We start from the raw sequence: 22,795 nt of genomic DNA, 5'->3' as shown, positions 1-22,795 counted from the left end.
ATCAAATAATCTTTATTCAAGAATTAAAAAGTTAGGGTTTGTGGGTTGTGGTGGTGGCCGAAAATTGAGAGAAAAAGGGGAAGGAATTGTGAATTGAAAACCCTAATCTATTGTCTTCCATTATTGAGGTATTGATTTCCCCTAATTTAGCTTCCATTATTGTCATTGAGCAATGTGATGTGTTTGATTATAAAATTGATAAGTTCATGTGAAAATCTTAGTTAATGAGAAAAGATGAATTTTACTAGTTATTGAAATGTGGATGAAAATGGTAGGATGAACTACCTAATGATGTTGATAAAGATGAAAGTAACTCAATGACAAATGGGTTGGGTTTTGGGTTTATAAAAGGCTAGTGATTGAGTATAACTAGGTTGAGCTAGACAAGTTGTGAATGTAGGCTTGTGCATTTATGATATGATTATAGGTTGAAGCTTGCTTGTGCTTATACGTTTTAGCATTGTTGTCCTTTTTGCGGAGGAGGTGAGTATATTTGCATACTTTTATGTATATGTTGGATCAATTGACCACACATGTTGAAGCCTTTTGTCCATGATGGTGTCGACCACCATGTTGAAGTTTATTTGTCCACGCGTGGTAATTGATGCGGCGTTAGCCCATGTGTGGCATAGTATTTGTTGAGGCCTAAGAACCTCCGGGGCCTAAGAACCCCGATAGTTGATCTAATGAGGCCTAAGAACCTCCGGTGGCCTAAGAACCCCGATAGATGATCATGATTATGTTGTTTAACTTATATGGATCCATATATGTGATGTTAGTGTGCAAGGTGAATATGTAAATGTGACATGACGATGTCATAGGTTACATGTGAAAGTCCTTATACTTTGCCCTCCTTCGTATTCGTAAATGTATGCAAGTATATTCACTAAGCCTTTGCTTATATTTTAGTTGTTTACTTTTTTATAAGTAGTTCCGGAAGAAGGAACTAGTGTGGTTGATTTGAAAGATTTGATAGAGCTTAAAGTTGTATTTTGCAAGACTATAAGGTATTAGGTCATTCATGGATGAATAGCTAGCTTTGGCTTTTAGAGGCTTAGAAGTCCCTTTCCTTTTGGCTCTTGATACATTTTGTGTTGATGGTCTTGCTTTTGTTAAAATGTGTAAATGGGCAGGTGTAAGTTTCAACAAATTGTGAAGTTGTATTTGGACGAAAATAGCGTCAAATGGGTAAACGACCCATTTATGGTGTTCATGGGTTTTGAAACTGGACTAAGTTGTAAATATGTCTATAACGTGTTTATAATGTTGTTGGTAATATCTGAAATGTGTTTTGTGAAATTCGTTTTGAAAGTTGAAGGTTGCAAGTTCGATTTAGTGTCAAAAATGTTTTTAGGGTTGTTGATATGATGCCCACTGCGGCGCAGTGGGGGTGATTTTACCCACTGCGGAGCAGTGGTTTTCCTCGTCCAGAATTGTATTCTTCCCACTGCGGCGCAGTGGAAAGGTGTCAAGTCCACTGCGGCGCAGTGAGACTTTGTTCCTTTCTTTGACGAGGCTTTACACTGCGGCGCAGTGGGGAGTGCTCGACCCACTGCGGCGCAGTGGTGTTTAAAATATAAATAAATAAATTTTTTTTTTGTATTTTCGATTTATCGAGTCTTGTCCTTTCAAGAACGGAGCCCGTCAGTCCATAGCGAAGCCATAGCAGCTAAGGGCGGGGCCCGTTAGGTAAATCACCCATCACCGATCACCCCTGTGACCTATCACCCTATGATCTATTACACTATGACCTATCACCCACACCAGCTACCTTTTATGAATATCCTTAAGGGCGAAACCCGTTTCGAATCACAATTTTTGTTCAACTTGCACATTTGTAGGTTATGTTTAAGTATAAAAAAGAAAACGAAAATTAAAAAAGTCATCAAAGTATATATCAAATTGCATCTCTAATGAATAAGAACAAAATTATAAGACTACAATACTTTTTTTTTTCATCTAACGATTTACAAAGAGAAATGGGACAAAGTGAATGGTCCAAAATTAATCTCGCTGTCTTTTTTTATTTGCGAGTTTTTAAATTTAACTCACCCCTATAATTATATCTATATTCTAATTAGAAAACTATAACTAACTTATATAATTGTAATAATAAGTTTTATATTATAACTATAATTATGACATCATCAGTTTTCAATTTATTAATATAGAGAGTTATGATTGGTTAATAAATTATTAGGTCAACTGTGATTTCATTACACTTTCCACATGGATGGTATCATATTTTCTCCTTGTTTTTGCATTCTTCTAAGAAAAAGAATCGTCCATCTTACATCTTATCATCTTAGTGAATCTAACGAATTTATAAAACCACTTCAAACTGAGCAACACTTTCAACGTCACAAGTGTCTAGACTAGAAAGCACTACAAAAACAACACTGACCCTAAAACTGAAGGTGAAATGAAGAGAACATAATTATCGATAGAAAACTGTTAAAAAATGCCAACACCAAAGCAAGCACATCAATTTACCCAACAAAAAACTTCAAAATACAAAACGGAAATTCTTGTCGGCCGTTGCATCCACATGGAGCCTTATGACTCAAGCAAAAAGAGAAACTAGCCATACAATCATGCAGGTTAGAAGTTTTTACAGTGGCTATATCATTACAATCATGATCAAACAGAGGAGTGCACACTAAAACAGATTACTCTATTATAAACCAAATGAAACAAGAATTATACACAATAACATATGCTAATGTTAATCTTCAACTAAACCATATAGAAGCATCGGGTTTATCATGTGCATAAGCAAAACCTATTAACACCAAGAACCCCCATTTTCCGCTGTGACTAAATTAGCCCAAACATTCATCTACAAAATACAAGAGAGAGAGAGAGAGAGAGAGAGAGAGAGAGAGAGAGAGAGAGAAAGATGTACAGTTCTGACCAGTCCAGGAGCTTCAGCTTGCGGCAAAGATCCAAATATGATGGCTAAATCATGGTCAGAATACAATCAAAGACCATGAAATCGCCCTGTACACTATTTTGTATGTTGGTAATAAAGATTGTACCCCACGAGTCCAGAACATAGTGTGGAAGTGGCATGATGGTATGCAATTTTACCTGTCAGACTCTGGCAACTTGTTACGTGTTTACCTTCAATGGATAAAATCTTTTAGGGCCAATCAAGTGAGCTATATCACTAGATGTTTAAAATCTGTGTTCATGTAGGTTTGACTCATCTGCTGGCCTATGTCCACATGAAGAATGATGATCTAGAACCAAGAAATCTCACAATATGCCATTTAAAACCCTCTGATAGTAATCGTATTGACGTGTTCTCCATGCATCTAAGCTACTACTAATTAAGGAAAGCACCAAAGACACACATTGCTGCAAGAACATAATAGATCAAGTTAAAAAAGCTAACACTTCAACTATGTGTAGTGAAGGTCAGAGCACAAAACTCGCCTCTTCTGTCAGACTCAAGTGAAACCGTTTTCTTAAGTTCTGTATTGTCCGAGGACCACCTTTAAAGCATGGAAAACCAGAGTCCTGATAAATAATAGAAAACGAGTAGTGGAATCAGACATGGTGTGTAATCATTAAACAGTGGCTCTACTTGGTCGCAATAATGGCACTAGATTTTGTGAAAAGTTTTCTTAAAATGCGACCCTTTAAAAATATAGAATGACAATCTATAATATCTGGGAAAGCCCCGATGTAAAGGCGATTTGCACATCCGATTACTGTTCCAGAAAAAAAAAAACAAGAAACAAATGCTGCTGGTGCTACTACTACCAGTCTAAAGCAACATTAAAAGCATTAATTTATAAATTAAAACTTAATTAAGCATTAATTGTTCCAACTAGCAAAGCTAGATATGTGGCAAGCTATTGCGTGCCACATCTAAAGCAACATTAAAAGCAATATAATGTCCACAGAGGATGGCACAATAGCCGGTCCATTGGGTTCAAAGTAAATATTGCAACTTCGACCCATTTACTCATAGATGGGTTGATTTGTGTCATTATTTTTAATCCCAAACACGTCAAATAAAAAATCTTGGACATAGAGGGTCAAATGAGTCGGTTAGCTCAAAGGAGTGATGAGTAATCTAAAGTGTACTTAATTTTCATACTTCATTCTAATCGCCATGTTCATATGTTTTAACTTATTGACTTATTATAACGTTTGTAATTATATTTAAAATCAAGGCAGTGAGATCATAAAAAGCAGATCATGATAAGATAAAAAATCTCAAATAACCATACTAACTACTATTTGTATGTGAAATAGCAGGTAAAGTATATAACAAACATGCTGCCATAAACATATCTAGAACATGGATAAAAACTACCAATTTACTACTATAATATAGTTAGCCAAAAAATCATCAAGTAGCCATTACCTGCAACATTTCAACAAGTAGAATAATCCGTTCTGCATGCTTCCGGCATGTTAGGAACCCTTGAATGCACAAAACCTGAAATGTTATGACAGAGGCATAAGAATCTCGAACATAAACAAGGTATATAGAAATCTGTAAGTACTTGACAAACATTATACTTTGAAGTAATCAAAGAACTCGCTTGGAACCCCCTCGGCATCAGAATCCATAACCTAAAACAAAACAAGTGTGAAGTAATTGCTTAATCTGATGAATCTGAGTACAAGTATCTACAAATGTAATACTTGCCTCAAGAAGTTCACGGGTCAACTTGAAAGGTGCACTCTCAAAATTAACCCCGCCGGGGGAATTAGAGAGCATGAAGCCAAAGTCAATGTGTATAATATGCCCCTCTTCATCTAGCAAGAGATTGCCATTGTGCCTATCTTTCACCTACGCAAGAATAACAAACAAAATCATGTGTTGATGCATGAGTTGAGACCCTTGCAAATAAGTTATGCAAAGTTGAGAATTTACAGATTCAAAACCCCTTTCTGGCCCCATATGAAAGGAAATATGATTAAGAAGCTGGTCAGGAGATGTTTGTACCCCAATGGATGACCAAACTATGCTAATTGTATGGTTTGTGTCTGTGGAGTAACCAAAGTCGTATATATACATAAAGTTTCTTTTGTAATGATCAAGATGTTATCACACTAAAAAGATAATACATTAAGGGCAAGAATTGACCAGACTAAAAAATGAAAAGTGAAAAACCAAAATATTTGTAAAGCTAGAGCTGAACTAATCACTAATAACCATTACAAAATGTTATCTACATTCAAATGATGTTTTAGATAACTGTAATAATGAAATAATTATTTTAACTTGTACACATATATCTTATAATATGTCTCTCACCAGTCACCACAGTGCATTAATTCGGTCCCAACTCAAATTTAACGAATAACCAAAGTTACAGACCAAACTTGTTTGCTTCCAAAAATGTGAAATAAACTGTACGAAAAATATTCTTTTGTAGCTTAAATGCATATTATTGATTTACTACCTACATTTCTGGTCAAAAGTTGCAGACAAAAAGCAGCCAGAACTGAAGCAATGAAGCATTATGTATAATCCAATTTCCAAAAGAAAAATAAGTATGCTAAGACCTTACAAATATTGTAGAAAAGTGAAACTTTAAGACATGCTGTTATACATACATTAAGGTAATCCTAAATCTTCCATTTACAAAGATAACACAAACAATAATCAGCTGCATGATTGTTAACTTCAAATGTCATCCTAGATTACAAAGATTCAAAAAACAAAGATCAAATGGCTCAGCAGATCTTAGAGGTAGGTCTAAACTGGAAGACAGTATTATAATTTGAAGTTAATTACACAGATGGCCCATGTAGTTTACACAATATTACATCATTTGTCCCTAACTTCCAAAAATAATAAAGATCATCCCCACCATATGCAATGTTCAACATCTACAATCCCTGTAACCAACTTCTGTTAAAAAGTTCATTAAGACAGTGACGGCATATGTCAAGAGTTGATTGACATTTTTAATCAGTGTTTATTTCTAGAATGTGCATTTGAAAAATTGAATACGCTGAGGATGATCTTTGTAAGATTTAACAGGTAGGGACGAAAATATAATGTAACAGGTAGGGACGAAAATATAATGTAAACCATAAGGCCCATCCATGTAATTAACTCCATAAATTATGATACCTGAACTTATCTTAATCTATACTAAAGAATAATTATTTTATGTTTAACATAAAACACCAGTATGATATCATCCTAAAACGCTTTTGCGAGTATAAAGTTCCACCAAACATCATCTTGATGCTCGAACAAACTTCATACAGATAGCATATGTCAGAGCCATTTCTAGGTATGTACAGATAGGAAAAACTTTGATATATTCAGAATGTATAGAAAGAGATAGGGTCATGAGAATGTTCAGAATGTATAGAAAGCGATGGGGTCATGAGAATGTAACAGTGTACACTGTACTTGAAAGGGAGAGAGACACCTGTAATAAATAGCAAACAAGGGAGTATCCAGCCATACTTTCCACAAAGTTCCTCTGCAACAGAAAAACACAACATGAATCTATAAACACTAGGATGAAATAATAGGTCTAAAACTAGAAAAACATTGACCATATGTCCAGTTTTATATACAAAAGTGCCAGTGACAATTTCTGTTTTACAGATAGAAATATAGAATGCAATTCATCGGCTACACCATTTTATACATCGGACGATACCGAAACAACTAAGAAGCACCACCTTCCTAGAGTAGCACAAGCACTTATCTCTTCAGTAGTTCACTACTCCTTTTAATACTTCGTACCATACCAAAACTACTAAGAAGCACCGCCAATAGCTTCTAAAATTAACTCTAAGATGGATTTGAGAAAATCCAGACACAAATGTGTCTAATAGGTAAACAGAACAGTAGTACAAGCCTTACTCCTAAAGCAACATACTTTGATAGGTACATACAGAGATCAATAGCAAAATCCGGCTTAAGCAATTGAACAGTCAACATAGTTGTAGCACAAACCCCAAGGGGTTGGACAAGTTGTAAGCATATTAGCTTAGCTCCGCTTAATAGGCCAGTTTGGCTTTCTCTCTGGGGGGCCTCCTTAATTGAGTAATTCACTAAGATTTGGTACCTCATACATCATACCTAAGGTTAGAAATCCACTATGCATTAGTATCTTATTAAGGGCCACCCATGCTGGAGGAAAGGAATATAGGTGACCAGGTCATGTAACATGGAGCTTTTTTACAGACTCTGGGGACAAGCTTATGTTTTTACGATCTTAATCTGCAAATACTTGAATGATGCTTTATGTAAGATGGACTTGATAAATGCAGAAAACTAAACAATATGAGACGCCACACATAAGATGAGGAAACAATGTGTAGGGAATAGGGATCAATGATGAAAAATAGTTGGACAAGGATCCATCAATCATTAATGTTGCGACTTGCAGAGCTATACACAACAGATAACAGATAAGATGCCACTTTCAACCTCTGATTTACCTGTGCTAACTTATAAGTTGATGAATTTTCTTGATATTTGGCGATGAAAAAGTCTCGCAAGCTCAAGACATCAGGGAATCTACTTTTGATAGAATGAAGTGAGGCCTACATGGAATCCAAGAGGAAAGAGTATATATTAGAGGCACTCATACTTCAGAGATGAAAAAGATATAGACAAAATAACATACCGTATCTGGAATTGTTTCAATCAGAGCAGTGTAAGAAGAAGTGACTAGAACTTCATACGGGCGGAGCCAGAGAGGTAGTCCGGCTTCTTGAAATATATCTGACAGAATCAAAACCAATCAAAAATCCAACAATAGAGCAAAGAAGAAATAATGGAAGCTACTTTGCTTAATAGCCATCAACAGATGATGCAAGTAAATAAATAAAAACTAGCTTATCGAATGTCCCACCCAGGAAATTCGATAAAAATTAGCTTATCGAATGTCCCACCAGATGGCAATGCATCATCTGTTGATGGCAATGCATCACCCGGGAAACTTATCGAATGTCCCACACCAGATGATATTTGATGTCAATGTGAAAAATCAAGTAAAAACATATATCCTATATTACTAAGAAATACTGTAAATAAATAAAAACTGATGGAACAGCCAAAACTAACTCAGTCATCCCACAAGTGGCTGCATCCTTTTCACCTATATGTATCCTAGAGATACACAGCATCTCATCAGTTGCAGTCTAAAAATGTACAGCTCTATGTATCATTTAACTTGGCAGTTTATCATGCCAGCAACTACTCTGTTTTAAATTGATGGATGCTTCATTCCATATGAGGTGTTTACTGAACTTTGACTTGTTTTAGTTCATTCAATCTATCTGTATTAGTCTCTTACTGCCATTGATCACTGTCTTCTTTATGGGCTCGATATAAAAAGTGCCTTTCTTAATGGCATTCATGAGATATATGCATCAGGCTAGGCATTGATTACTCAAGAAGGAACTAACCAATAGTTTTACACTTCAAAAGTTCTAATTGCCAGGTTCTTTAATTATTTATACGAGAGTAGTGACAATTTAGTATTAAACCAACATCGACATGCATCCATCTCCTGCTATATGCGATTATTAAGAAGGCATGCGCAAATTAAGATGTAAGATAAGAACCAGTTTTAAGTCATTAATCTTGAGCGTCTTCACTACTTTTTTAAAATTGAAGTTTCCTGTGCCAATAGAAAGCTTCATCACGTCAAATAAAAATTGTAAAAGATGCATTGTCTAAGCGTGGGATATTCGGTCGCAAGCTTGTAGGGTCATTAATACCTGAGCTAAGAAGTGTTCATGGACGCTGTTTCAAGTTGCAAATCTTAAGCATCTTAATACTATTTTGAGTTTGAAACTTCCTTGTGCCAATAGGGTATGTTGTAATGTCAAATAACAAACGTATTAGCTAAGTAGTCAATTTCAGTGGTATACCAGTGGTATTTCATTTTCGGTCCTCTTTTAGAATTTCAGTACAGATTTCAGACCCGAGATTTTCGGTGATATACCGGTTTTCCAGAGTTTTTTTTGTTTTTTTATTTTCTTTTTGTCCAAACTCAAACACAACATAATAAACACTAACTTTAGCAAGTATTAACACTAATCTATCAAATATTGACACTTTTAAGCTTGACTTTTGTATTTCGATTAAGTACTAAGTATTAATTATTATTATTATTATTATTATTATTATTATATATAAATACTGCATAGTATTAAGATTACCGAAATCCCACAGAATACCACATTACCACCAAAATTTCAAATTTCCGACCGTGACCGAAACACACAAATTTCAGTCTTTAACTACATAGCGTATTAGATACATTCTCGAAAGGTGGTATATTGGGTGGCAACCATGCAGTCACTGATAACACTGAACGGTAAGAATGGAAGTTCTAAAAGATCCATAGCAATAAAGAAACCTATAGATAACCTCATTTATCTTGTTGTTACACAATCAAAATCTGTTAACCCTCAAGGGTAATTAGTTCATTCTAGTCAAATAATAGGACTTTAAATTGATCTATAGAGAGATACGTTTTGTACTCCAATTACAAAGACCTTCACAATTGTCAGTGAGAACCAAGATTCTTATCTCGGCGAAAAAATCAAGAAGCAATAAACAGTATCGTGATATAGAGTTGAAGAATAGTGCTGTTGCCTGCTATGAGATGATAAGAACCAATAGATTTAGCAAAAATTAATGAGACCATACCATTACAATCAATGTGCTAAATCCATATAGCAAAGAACCATGTTTTATATGAGAGAATCAATTTTTACATGAGAACCAAGCACGTTGAGAATAATTGTCATCTTGTAAAGAAACATATCATGTATTCATGTGTACTTACACTGCTCTTCCATCATTAAAAAAAGACATGTGTAGAGCAGGTCATCTCATAAGTATTCTAACTAACCCCCTACAGGAGACTTGAGTTTGCTGCATTTGAGTTTTGTAAGAGTCAATTTAGTTCATGACTCTGTAATTTATCGCATTTGCTCTGCTTATTAGTTTGTCTTTACTATAAACCAACTTGTAAATTATATAAACCTTAGTTCACGTTCTCATCAAGATTATTTATATCAAAAGGCACTCATTAAGATTACGATATTACTTCTACTTTTAAAAACTCTCACTTATTTCCTTTGCTGGTTAAATGATATTAAACTTACAAACTAGCGTTAGTGCTTGGTTAAGTATGATAATTACACATGTGAATTGCATGATAAGGCTAAGGCCAACTTGTCGTACAGACACCATGATGGGAGGAAGATGCATCTTGGCAGTTGCTACCATCATGAATTATTTTGGCAACATAACAGCTATGCATCTAACATCTATGTTTTGTCAGTCTGATCCACATGTATCTTCACGAAATGACAATGAGACCCATTTAAACAGAAAAACGTAAAACCTTCTATGAGGGGACATAACAGAAAACTACCTATCAACAATTATCAACACGGAGCATAGATACTATTCATATGCAATTTGTCACGGACAATATCAAATTGAGTCTGAAGCATGGTTTCCTACCAAATGGCAATTCACTCCATTGTATACTAATTGATAGCTAGATATGAACAATCAATGTAGAATCAGTCGCTAACCAACACCAAGATTTGCCACAAAACACCAAATTACTCCACATGTTTGAATGTCCCATGAAAGACTTGATATTTTGCTATATGAATCACACATTAGGTATAGCAATATAGCCTTAATCTGACAGTAGAGTGCCAACTCATGCAAAAGATTCCATATAGTATATATAGTTTAGGTGGCAAGATATAGAATGGTTGATAGGCACCGAAGTACTTTGTTGCCCTTATATATGATACATAGATAATCAAATAACTTGTTTATGTAGCCCCGTACTGTAGCTCAAGCCTTAAGGTATTCTCAAAGCTTACACACATGTCTTTTTAAGTATGTTATAGAAAGAAAACAAATTGCTTTCTGAAAAATGTACGAATGCAGAGAATTGTAGCGCATAGATTGATCAATGGAAAACAAATAAATGTATATTGAAAAAAATAAAATATGTCATGTTTTGGTATATGAAGGATGATCACTTGACAACTAAAAATCGGTGATGCCATGTACCGGTGTAATAAGAAGTACTACTTAGGTAATGAGGATGGGTTTAATACCTTATCTATAACGATAACCTATTCATATTCAGCAATTATCTAGATAACATAATGAGTAAACAACAAACATACCGTAAAAGTGAGAAATGAGTTGCACTGCAAGATGTTCCTGCCTACAATCATCGCCACTTTTCACAATAACCTAAAAATAAATAATTGAGAACAAAGATGAGCATGCTATTTTCCAACCATATCAAGCTATTAGCTACTCGCAAGGGTAGAAAACAAGTTGCTATTTCTCCAACACAACAAACAGAAAGTAAAAGAACAACAAAAATGGCATATATTCATATTCACGGAGATAATCAGATGAAAACTTACCGAGCAGAGATCCCAACCTGGAAGTTTTCCAAATACTGATGCCTGACGGATTCTATCTTTTTTTGTTTGCCAAAGTTCACCAGATAATGCATCACCTGCCTTTGGAGTTGCACCATCTACATCCTATTTCAAATGAAACAACTCCCACAGGTTACATACCTATCAAAGTTAGAATACGTTTAATGATATGCTAGTTCTCACCTTTGGTTGTGCATCCGATGAAGCTTGCCCAGTCCCCTTTACAGGCATTCCAGGAGGTGCTTCTCCTTTTAATGCAGCAGCCTACATAAACAAACAATATTAAACCACAATAATCTAAACGGAATATAAGTAAGGACTCGTCCATATTCACATTCCTACCATTAAATTTTAACTCTTCATTTCTTTGCTAGGTTATCCAAAATGGAAAGAATTCAAATAGTTGTCACCATTCAAGAGCGAAAAAGTAATTTCTAGTTCCAAGACAAATGTAATTAACTCAATGAGAAGGTAAATTTTCATTAGACAAAGAAAAAGCACTGAATGGTATAAAGTACAAACTTAAGTGCAATTACACATTTTGTCCATATTATGCTTAAAGACTTAAATATGTATATGTGTATGAGGTTATAGCATTCAATCAAACAAGGAAAAACGAAATTTGAAACAAAGTGGGGACAAAGTTATTTCTGACAGAATTCAGCCATATGTGCAAAAGCCAATCAAGGCTTAGGGTCTATAATGAAATTTAGAAAGAAAAGAAAAACTCTAAATACACAGGTCTATACTAAATATATCCTTTTTGATTATTAATAAATCAAGAGAACTACTTGATCTTTCACATATATTAACAATAGTAAGGTGGCTATTCTTCCCTATAACCACGTTAAGACCTATAATCTTCTATATCATTCTATTATTAGTTTTCCTGCAGAAAATGGAAACAAGGATACTCTCCTAGTCCTGTCTTATGGAGGCTGCATTGTGCTGCGAACCACTTTGTGTCACTATCCCTCATTAGGCTTTAAACAATTACCTTTTTCCACCTATGAGTATTATTTATGTCCGCAAGTATAATCTTAGTGCTTTACTATTCTGATTGTCATTACTTTTAGACCATTGACTTCATTTCATCATCAATAAATGACTCCTTTGTTAAGACCACATTGTATTGGAGACAAAATGGAACTATTACTGTACATTTTTGCATATGGTAAAGAGATTAGCAGTTTCATCATAAACTATTTGTTGCCAAATGTACAAAAATGATGCAGCAATACTGACACAGCTCTGACTTCGTGAAAATGCTAATACCCTTCAATCTACACTGAAACCTCCATTGAAGAATAACGAGGGAAGATAGTGTGCCAAAAATATTGGTTAAATTTTAGTTCCAAGATATTTCATGTTAGAAGCAAAGAGCAGCCAAAAGTTTTAGGTGATCAAGATGTACTACAGATATAAATTTTGGTTATAACTTGTAAATGATTGATGACCTCACTTGCCCACCATTACATGTCAAAGCAAACACATTCTTTTATGTTCTTTTCCTGTTTTCTATTTTTGCAAAAATCATATAGAGGTGCGCTCTCTCACTACAGTCAGACTGGGAACTCTTTAACATACACTAACCTCTTCCGGGTCCTTCTAAGACATCCTGAACTCCTGAGTTAGAGCCACATAGATAATTTTTATTACCCACACAGAGCTTCCAAACAAGAAACAATTTCATTCTTATACATACACAACCATTAGGTTGCAGTCACAACACTGCGAAATGTTTGTCCCGGTTCAAAACCTTGTAACAATCCCAAAAACAGATTAAGAATCCCAAAAACAGGTTAAGAACCCTGTATATGCCAAAAGGAAAAAGCATGGGCTTTAAAACAGGATCTTCCAGGCGGGAAAATGAAATAGGGTGCATTTTAAAGCTCATATCACCCATTGCGATAAAAATTTAGCCGCAGAAGTCATCATATCTTCATTTTGGGTGGTCAAGTATGGCTTTTCCACAAACTCTTTATCCCCAACTGAAATCTTACAATACTTTGGATATTAACCACTGCATCACCTCTAGAACACACATATTAACTCACTGTCATCTACTTATTTATCGTATCATCCAAACCCCAACACCAGGGAACGCAAATGGGGAGGAAAATTGGTGCCAAGTAACTCATGTTTGGATGTGTAAACTTACAGGCTACACCTTTTTAGCACAAATATATTCTAATTATCAATATTGACAGGCTTCAATCCTCGCTGATGCTCACTAGGGATGAGCATATGGACCGGAAACCAGAAACCCAGCCAAGACCCGACCGAACACGGCCTGACCGACAGCACAATGGTTTGGTTCTCGGTCCTGAAAATCAGTGTCAGGTTTGGTCCGGGTCGGAGCAAAACCCGACAAAATACCGGGTTGACCCGAAAAAACCGAACATATCTTCGTAATGATATATATATTATATGAAGAAAGAGATGAACCGAATAAAATAAACAGAGCATGAGCAGCACTAAGTCGCTTTTGATTCATACGAAATGCAAACAAGTAACTGTATGTTGTTTACTTCCATTCCATGGTTTTTGAGATAAGGTTTCATACATACATATATAATATTTGAATGATAAGAATGGAAAGAAAGAGAGAATTTTATATTTAACGACTTGTTTTTCAATGAGAGTTATAGATCTGATGTACCAGATCAGTTCTCCTCCCCTTTCTCTTTCTTTTACGAAGTATTGTTTTGTATATTAAATTGAATATAAAACACAGTGTAGGTAAAAAGACGGGAGCTAATGAGTTGTTTTTTCATTAGAAAATGTCCATTTTGTCCCTTCTTTATCCATCTACACATTATCCCATTTAAACAAAACAGTAACTTTCAATGCATACAGCTGGGTATGACAGTACATACTACCACTTTATTATTTTGATCATACTATATATATAACATATAATCATCAATAATTATTCAATATCTAAAAGAAACTTAAAAACCATTAAAACTAAATAAATACACACAAAGAGGAATCACGTGATCTTACGCCATCCCCATTTACAACCCAACCCACCAATACTATTCATTAAAAAAATATTCTCTCTTATATTCATCCAACCCAACTAAAACAAATTTTCACACTCCCATTAACAACCCAACCAAAATATTTTTTAAATACATTATACTATTTATAATTAATTTTTTATTTCAAATAACTTTAAAAAAAAAAAAAGAAAAACCTTTTATATGATTAAAAAATTTATTTATTTATCATAAAAAAAATAATTAAGTTCTTTAAATATTTCACATTCATCAACACATATTTAACAAAATAGATACTTGATTTTACAATCTTAACATAAAAAAAATTAATAGTATAAAATGAAAAGTATTATAAAAAATCATAAATTCTGTACTCTACATAATGGCGTGTAATATTATGTATGTCAAGAAAGAATGCAAAATATATATATTTATGTGATACATAGCATACAATACAAAATCAATAAACATAAGTCTTACAAATGATGTGTCATTTTAAGCATGAGCCACGTCCAAAAATTTATGACACAAACAATGTTGGGTGGATAGCCCGGGTTGGTTGGCTTTGCATTCGTTTAATATTATTAATTTACTTTATGGCCGACCGAACCATAGATTAAATCACCGATGGTGGTGGTCTTACTGTCTTAGGCTCTCATTTTGAACTCAGCAGGTGCGTATAAACCTAGGTATACAAGCCCAAGTTTCCATAGAAGTAAAGGAAGAAGGGAAAAATGTAACTTTCGGTCCAACCCTTAAAACTAGAGCCCTACCCGGTTTAAACTGGGACAGAACCGAACCGCCTGACAGATTAATGGGCCGGGTTTCGTTTTTGAATTTCTTGCATTTTCGGGCTTCGGGCCAAGACAGTCCAGGTCAGGTCGGCCTGGGTTTTGACCCATGCTCATGGCTAATGCTCACACACCCATTGAGCTTCTCTAGAGCCACAAGCAGCTAGCAATGAATACAGTGTCTCACAAATGAATCATTCTCTACCCAGCTAGAGCAACTATTGAAATTTAGACAAGCCATATGATGCAAGTGAAGAATTACCCTCGTACTTCTATGGGCAAAGACTTACAGCTATCCACATATGTCCCTAACAGTACTTGAACCCACAACCTATGGTATGTCAAACACACTAGGTCAGAGGCCGGTTGGTAGAAGAATATAACTACTCACCATAATAACTTAACAATAATGGGAACATAGTTAAGTATATGACTAAATACACCCATTCTTCACTTAAAGCAAAGGAATGCCCTTGATTTCTATCAGAAATGTATAATGCATATATACAGTTTGTCTTTGATGACTAATTTATAGAATCTGAAAGTTAAAAAACTGAAACAAACAGAAGAATTATAGTCAGAAATGCAGACTTTACCTTTACTTCCTCAAAAGCTATGGTACTCGGAACGCGACGGTGCTCCCTCCGTCGTGGTGGTTCCTGAACCTCTATGTCATCCATGCTGACCCCAGAATCTGCAGTTAACACTACTCTCACCCAGTCTAGATCACCGCCATTGGCTACTCTAGATGGATAATTTGGACATCCTCTACCTTGACAATGATGAACATCAAAATCTAAATTTGAACCTTCGAAATTCTTTGAACAGCAGGGAGCAGGACTATCCACCAAAAGACGCACATTAACAAACTTGGCTTTTGAGTCCCACATCTGACCCATTGCCTGATCAATTGCATCAGAAGCAGACCTTGACATCCTATCATAACCAGAATGATAAAGATCCTGACCATTTGATAATGGATATGCCCAAGGAGGAGGTTTTGGCAGAAATGCATCCCCATTCGCTAATGGAATTCCACCCCTGGAAAGTTTTTGAGATGTGGAGCCATCCTTCACAGTGCTACTGAACACCAAGATAAACACGTAGCCTTACAAATAGAACCATAATAAAACAGCCAGTAGGGATATATAATAAATAGAATGTAAATATAGACATAATCACCTCACAGTTTCACTTTTCAAAACTTCAACACATATAAGGTAAGGTGCCTTTTCCCGAGAATTCAGAAGAACAGCTTCATCTTCTGGTATATGGACCACACGGTACATTCCCTTCCCCATGGGAAAGCACACGCCTACCATATATTGACAAGATTCAAAATGAGACAGCTAACTTTAATATAATAATGCATCACTTCAGCTAATAAAAGGCAAATATCGAGGTAAATTCACTTCACCGGCTGACAACAAACAACTTGCAGCTGATCTATAGTCAAGAAAATGAAACATGATATAGATACCCTATATGGATATTATCAACATGCACATTAAAGTTCATATACGAGCAGGAATAGAAAAATAATAATCTTTCTAGGCCAAACATGTGCCTTCTCCTATATGAAACCTTCATATTAAAAATTTACGTTCCGGTAAAGAAACTTTTAAATACCCTCATCATTTTTTTCTGCAGCACTTTCATTGGTTTAGACATGAAGGGACTAAACTGGAACATGTGCCATTTGTAGAGCCGGTATTAAAACTACAACAGGTACAAGAGCCATACGCTAGAAAGTCTGCACTTTTATTGTTATGATATCCCTTAGATATAATTTAATTGGTTGATAAATTTGCATTTGAGGCTAAGTAGTCAACTTCGGTGGTATAGCAATTGTATTTTGGTATTCGGTCCTCCAGTAGTATTTCAGTCCGAATTTCAGTCCAAATTTTGGTCCTGAGATTTTCGGTCAAATTTACCAAAATCTCACCGAAATTGGTCCAAATTTCTGTGGTATACCGGTCTTCCGGGTTTTTTTAATTTTCTTTTTTGTCCAAACCTAAAGACAACATAATAAAACCTAATTTTTGCAAGTATTAACACTCAATTATCAAATATTAAAACTTTTAAGCTTATATTGTATTTCGATTAAGTTTTAAGTGTTAATTATTATATATATAGATATTGCAAAGTATTAAAATTACCGAAATCCCACCAAAATTTCCAAATTTTCAAATTTCGGACCTTAACCGAAACACACAAATTTCGGTCTTTAACTACATTAATTTGAAAAAATGGAAATGTTGTTCCAACTAAAACCAAAAAAGATGTTTCCAAGGCCATAAAATGCATATAGTTTTTTTTGCCATGGTTTCAAAACTGCCTTGGGTGGGTCACTAATCCATTGGGGTCACCGCCACACATACATGGTCCAGTAAAGCTCTTCCCAAGGAAATTCGCATGGCCCCACAGCGATTTGTTTGCACCGGGTGGTATTTGAGCCTTGGACCTCCCAAATATGAAAGAGTTATTCTTACCTAGGCTTTACCAACTCAGCCAACCCCTAAGGATTGTAAATGCATATACTTATCCAGATATAAGTCTCACAAACTCTGTTTAGTAAGCTTTTTTGGAAGGCAAAAGACTTGCACATCTACAACTACCTAATATTCACACCAAACAGTCTGAAGCAAGACTTGAACTCGTAACCTTTCTAGTATGTAATACATGTAAATATATTTCTGTGTCGATGCATGTTGGATATGCATGTCTTGTGCCAACAAATATATGAAAATATATGCAAAGAGATAATGGGAGAGAGGGTAAGACCTCCACTACTTTGAGCTGAAGCAACATGCGTGTTGATCTCAGTGAGTGACTACAAAAACATGAACCGCAGATTCCAAGATTCAGTAAATACAAAAAAGGGTTCATCACACAAACAATAAAAGCTTAACCTGATATTGAGAGAAAAGACAAGCACAACCTCACAAAGCGCACTTTTGCGATCTTCAACTGGAAAAACATCCACCAAGCCATATGATGTCTCACATAAGGAGTGAACGAAGTCAAGGGACTCGTGATATGTCCCCTTACGAAACTGGGATGCAGTCGCATTAGGCAATGGTGGCTTATGATTAGAACTCTCATTTTTTTGCTTCTGTCAAAATAGATAAGCTTAATAAGAATTTAAGATGACAGTAAGAGCATTCGTTATGCTACGGACTGTATCAAATTTGTAGCATTGACACATCATTCCACATATAAACCAGTATTTTTATAAATTTACTTCTTTACTATAACCAGATCTACTTATACCTTTATCATTCCAAATTATATATTGAAAATGGTTTAAATAAATGGTGAGCTAAGTCAGATTAACTTGCTCTCTAAGTTCAAATGCATCAACCTCATCCAAAATGTTTTAGATGAACTTCACCAAGTAATGAATGGTTTATAAAATTGATGGCCCTTCACATTCCAGCTCCCATAAACTTCCTATAAATTTAGGATTATTGATACTCTAAGGCCATCTCCAATTTATACACCAAAATGGTGCAAAATTTGGTGGAAACCTTCTCCAACCAAGGCACCAAAATGGCGCAAAATTTTAGTGCAACACTATTCAATCAACCCTTTTGCACCAGATTTGGTGCTACACTATTCATCACACCAGATTTAGATAGAAACTTGTTTGTTATAAAATTAAAATAAAAACAGAAATTTATTTTATAAAAACTACTGTATATCATTAAAACAAGGAGATGCTTAAAAAGTTCAAATATATGGATTGGGTGCAATATGTTGGAGATGTACACATAAATTTTACAAGATTCTTTTTTAAAAACAAAATGGTGTAAAATTTGGTGCATACATTGGAGAGGCCCTAAGGCTTATACTGTCTAAACATTTCTCAAAGCAGAACACACAAAAATGGTCAAACATGTATACTATTGTATGCTCAAAATTATAATGGCTTTTAAGTCACCGATTAGAGTGGTGAAAGTATTTCCAATAAAGAATCTCCAAGTAAAGTACTAAAAAGAAATTAGGAAACATCAAAACTAATTCTTCCAAATTAATCAGTAAAACAGTGTTTTATCAAAAAGACTGATCTGGGAGTCTAAAGTAATAGATCAGAAATAGTAGTATAAGCACTACACTTAGAAGCTGGCACTTGGCTAGATTTCATATGTTATCAATATTTGTTCAACTATCAAGCTACAGCATCAGCTGTTTAAGTCAATTTGAGTGATCGATGTTATACAGAACTTCAATAGGCTTTCTGTATTCTTCTAATAATAATAACAGATATTATAACAATGTAAAAGCTGCCACCCGTGTAATCATGTGAGCCGTGAACTGATTTAAAGAGAAAGATTAATTGATCGGGTACAGCACCTCAGCAAACACTTGACCTGCCTAAACTGTGGCTTAAACAACACATCAAATTCAAAAGCTTCTAACATGGTCTAACTTGTTTGGAATATCTATTTGTTTTTCAATGATCCAGTAAACAGATCCCAACTACATTGACAGGAGACCACACTTTGTAACAATACAATCTCCTAACAAAGTCCATTGTTAATACCTCGTCAGTTACCATCACAAAAAGGATAATCATATAAGTTAAGCATTTTCTAATTATCCACTTTGTTTAGGCAATGTATTGATTCTTTCACAAGTAATGGAAAAAAGAAAAACAAGCTCGAATACAAGCACTAACCTCTTTGTTCTTTTTTGATCCGTAAAGTTCTGAATCTTCAACAGAACGATCACGGTCTCTAAACAGCTTACGGAAAAACATCTCTGATCCTGGACTGCTTTCAAGCCCACCTCCATTAACGCTTTCATTTGCTGTTACCGTTTCAGATTGCGAACGAAAAAATTTGCGAAACAATGGAAAGTCAGAAGATTCTTCTTCCACACCATTTGCATACCCCTTGCCTTCCTCATTAGAAGCTTCCTCTTTCTTGTCTTCAAATTTATCCTTAAAATATTTCCGAAAGAAACCTTCTTTGTCATCATCTTCGGTAGAAATCGTCCCTCTATCTTCTTCTTCGTTTTTATCCCTGAATAACTTCTTGAAAAATCCATCTCTATCATCACCTTCACCTGACTTTGTAATAGATTTTTCCTCCAAATCACCTTTACTGTCACGAAAGAAGCGTCTAAAAAACTTATTATCTGAGCTAGACGTGACATCATCATCATCTTTACTATCTTTACGAAACCTACGGAAAAATCCATCCTTTTCTTTGTCCTCGTCGTCTTTATCTACAGACTTTCGCATATCCTCATCTTTAGAATCTCTTAAAAGCCTCTTGAAAAAACCATCTTTATCTGGTTCATCGTCATCCTTACCGTCTCTTAACAACCGCTTGAAAAAACTCTCTTTATCCTGTTCATCATCATCTTTACTGTCTCGTAAAAGCCTCTTGAAAAACCCCTCTTTATCTTGTTCCTCGTCATCTTTATCAACAGATTTTCTAAACAAGAGCGCATTCCGCACTTTTGGACTAGGAATAAACTTCTTAAATATCGTATTATCATCTAACGAGCCCTTACTAGTACCTTCATCCTGCAAAGAATTCCCGGAAACAGACCCTGCAAACGAAAACGCCTTTTGAGGCTGTGGAGGAGACGTTGCCAAAGACAACAACCTCTGTTTAGAGGACAACAACCTATTAAGAACTGGATTCTTTCCGCCGGGATTACTACTAACAGGGTCACTTAAAGGTTTAATCAAAGGAGGCCACTCGCCCATCAAAGTAGCAGCAATCTGACATTTCTCTTGAATCCTACTAATCCCATCATTATCGTCGGAATCCTCAAGCTCGGCCATCAAAAACCATTGAACTTTTAAAGCAATCTTAAGGGACTTGGAACAAATATCAATAACAAACTTATCTAAGGAAGGACTAGGCTTATGAACAAGCATATAACAAATCTGAAACAAGTAACTTTCGATGCCGGATAATGGCAATGTATACATCCTATTACATAAATAATCCCTAACACCAGGGTGATCATGTTTATACAAATAACTAACCGCAATCCACTCGCAAAAAAACGACGAATCGAAAAACCTGATCAGCCAACCATTCTCTCCGCCACTTTCTTCACTCAATAGATTGTTTCGAGTTATCTCCCGTGGGGATTCCTCCTCACCCCCAACTCTCAATCCTAATATTCTAACCACCATTATTATTATTATGATTATGTACTACTATTGTATCATAATATTCCTTTTTTTTGCTGTTCAAAAGTAAATGAATAATACTCCTTTTTTTTTATATATGTATATAAACTCGGATTTATTATTAGAATTATTATTATAAAACCCTAAGTAAGGAGGAGAGATCTGATTATGATTATTATTATTAATAACCAAATTAAGATCTGATTTACTTACAAAAACAAAATATCAGCTCCTGGGTTGAGCGATTACATGAAGTTGAAGACAACTGAAGACAGGAACTATTAATTAATGAAATGATTAATAGTAATAATTTTAAGAATTTTGAAATTAAAGTTTCAGATGTGTGTGTGTGTGTGATTGCCTTCTGATTGTCGCAAAACACTTTCGTTTTTTGTTTTTTTTTCCTTTTTTTATATTCTTGTTATTGCTACTACTAGAAAGATATTAGAAAAACGATTTCATTTTTTCTTTTCTGTTTTTGGGTAATCTGTGTATTATGAAATATTTAAATTAATTAACTATTTTTTTACTTCAATTATTTACGATGTCATCATTATCACACCTGTAAAATTGTGCGGGCACTTTTTGCTAAAAAAAAACACTTAAATATTGGAACTCCAACTTGAGTAAGTTGAGGAGATCTTGACCATTGAATAAAAATCAAGGACCAAGATTAAAAGATTATATTTGCATCTTAACCCTTAAATTTCATCTAAGGGCTAAGAAACTCTTAACTTGACCCCTCAAGTTGAAAGTAACTTGAGGGGATCTCCATCCGATCATAATTGGTATTTAAATCATTAATAAACAAGAAATTACTAAAGAGATGTATAATCAGCTTTATCATTTTTCTATTGCAAAGTTTTATAGTTTCATTCATAGTTAAACTAATTATTTGCTTGTATAATGAATCTTCGCATTTGATGTTTCTTGGTCGTCAAACTTCACAATTAAGGAAGTTTTTCATATCTACCTGAAAGAAATTATATTGGCGGTGTAGTAACTTATGTAGATTGTCTTAGCATGGATACTTTTGGTATTACTCAATTAAATTAGATGATAAGAGACTTATTTTATGATCTAAAAGTCACATAAGTACTAATAATTTAGAAATCCAAAAGGTGACTTACATAACGGATTGTGTCCATTGCGTAATGACCTTGGAGATCTGTGAAACATGTTAAATTATGTTGGAGACCACCGAACAAAGATGAAAGAAGTCGATGTTTACGTCTCACATGTGGAGTTGACTAAAAACGTTGATAAAACTCCGGAATCTCCATTTAAATTCTTAATTAAGACTAAACAAGAAAAAGTCTATTGTTCTAAAAGGCTATTTCATTAGCTAATGTGTTCATTTTAACTCTATAACCAGATTGGATGTTTTGTAACTAAATGCATCT

At 34.8% G+C, this 22,795-nt stretch overlaps 1 protein-coding gene across 3 annotated transcripts; it reads right to left on the bottom strand.

The window, feature by feature from the left end:
• Positions 1–2,653: 2,653 nt before the first annotated feature.
• LOC122586993 (phosphatidylinositol 4-kinase beta 1-like) lies at positions 2,654–21,755 on the bottom strand. 3 transcript variants are annotated; one of them, XM_043759045.1, is made up of 16 exons: positions 19,917–21,748; positions 18,177–18,350; positions 18,020–18,068; positions 16,418–16,550; positions 15,832–16,318; positions 11,623–11,703; positions 11,422–11,544; positions 11,173–11,242; positions 7,623–7,720; positions 7,435–7,539; positions 6,411–6,464; positions 4,667–4,810; positions 4,537–4,590; positions 4,379–4,453; positions 3,439–3,522; positions 2,654–3,360 (listed from the first exon to the last, which is right to left on the bottom strand). In XM_043759045.1, exons 1-16 carry the CDS (start codon positions 21,393–21,395, stop codon positions 3,259–3,261), a joined length of 3,312 nt encoding a protein of 1,103 aa, XP_043614980.1. In that variant the 5' UTR covers positions 21,396–21,748; the 3' UTR covers positions 2,654–3,258. The 3 variants fall into 3 exon arrangements, with proteins under 3 accessions (XP_043614980.1, XP_043614981.1, XP_043614982.1); XM_043759046.1 differs by having other exon boundaries at positions 15,832–16,315; XM_043759047.1 differs by lacking the exons at positions 2,654–3,360; positions 3,439–3,522 and having other exon boundaries at positions 4,364–4,453; positions 15,832–16,315; positions 19,917–21,755.
• Positions 21,756–22,795: the final 1,040 nt, after the last annotated feature.

Source organism: Erigeron canadensis, chromosome 2 (assembly GCF_010389155.1).
Source record: "Erigeron canadensis isolate Cc75 chromosome 2, C_canadensis_v1, whole genome shotgun sequence".
NCBI classification, from domain to species: domain Eukaryota; kingdom Viridiplantae; phylum Streptophyta; class Magnoliopsida; order Asterales; family Asteraceae; genus Erigeron; species Erigeron canadensis.
The sequence above is the reverse complement of the archived record's forward strand: the minus strand, read 5'-3'. Positions and strand labels throughout refer to the sequence as shown.

What these genes read in the sequence shown, in the direction of transcription:
- LOC122586993 (XM_043759045.1), bottom strand. Translation starts at nt 21,395, where the DNA reads ATGGTGGTTAGAATATTAGGATTGAGAGTTGGGGGTGAGGAGGAATCC. An exon ending in CAACTTATAAGTTAGCACAG is followed by an intron (nt 6,465 to 7,434) that starts GTAAATCAGAGG and finishes TTTCTGTTGCAG; the next exon opens with AGGAACTTTGTGGAAAGTAT. An exon ending in AGTTCTTTGATTACTTCAAA is followed by an intron (nt 4,454 to 4,536) that starts GTATAATGTTTG and finishes ATAACATTTCAG; the next exon opens with GTTTTGTGCATTCAAGGGTT.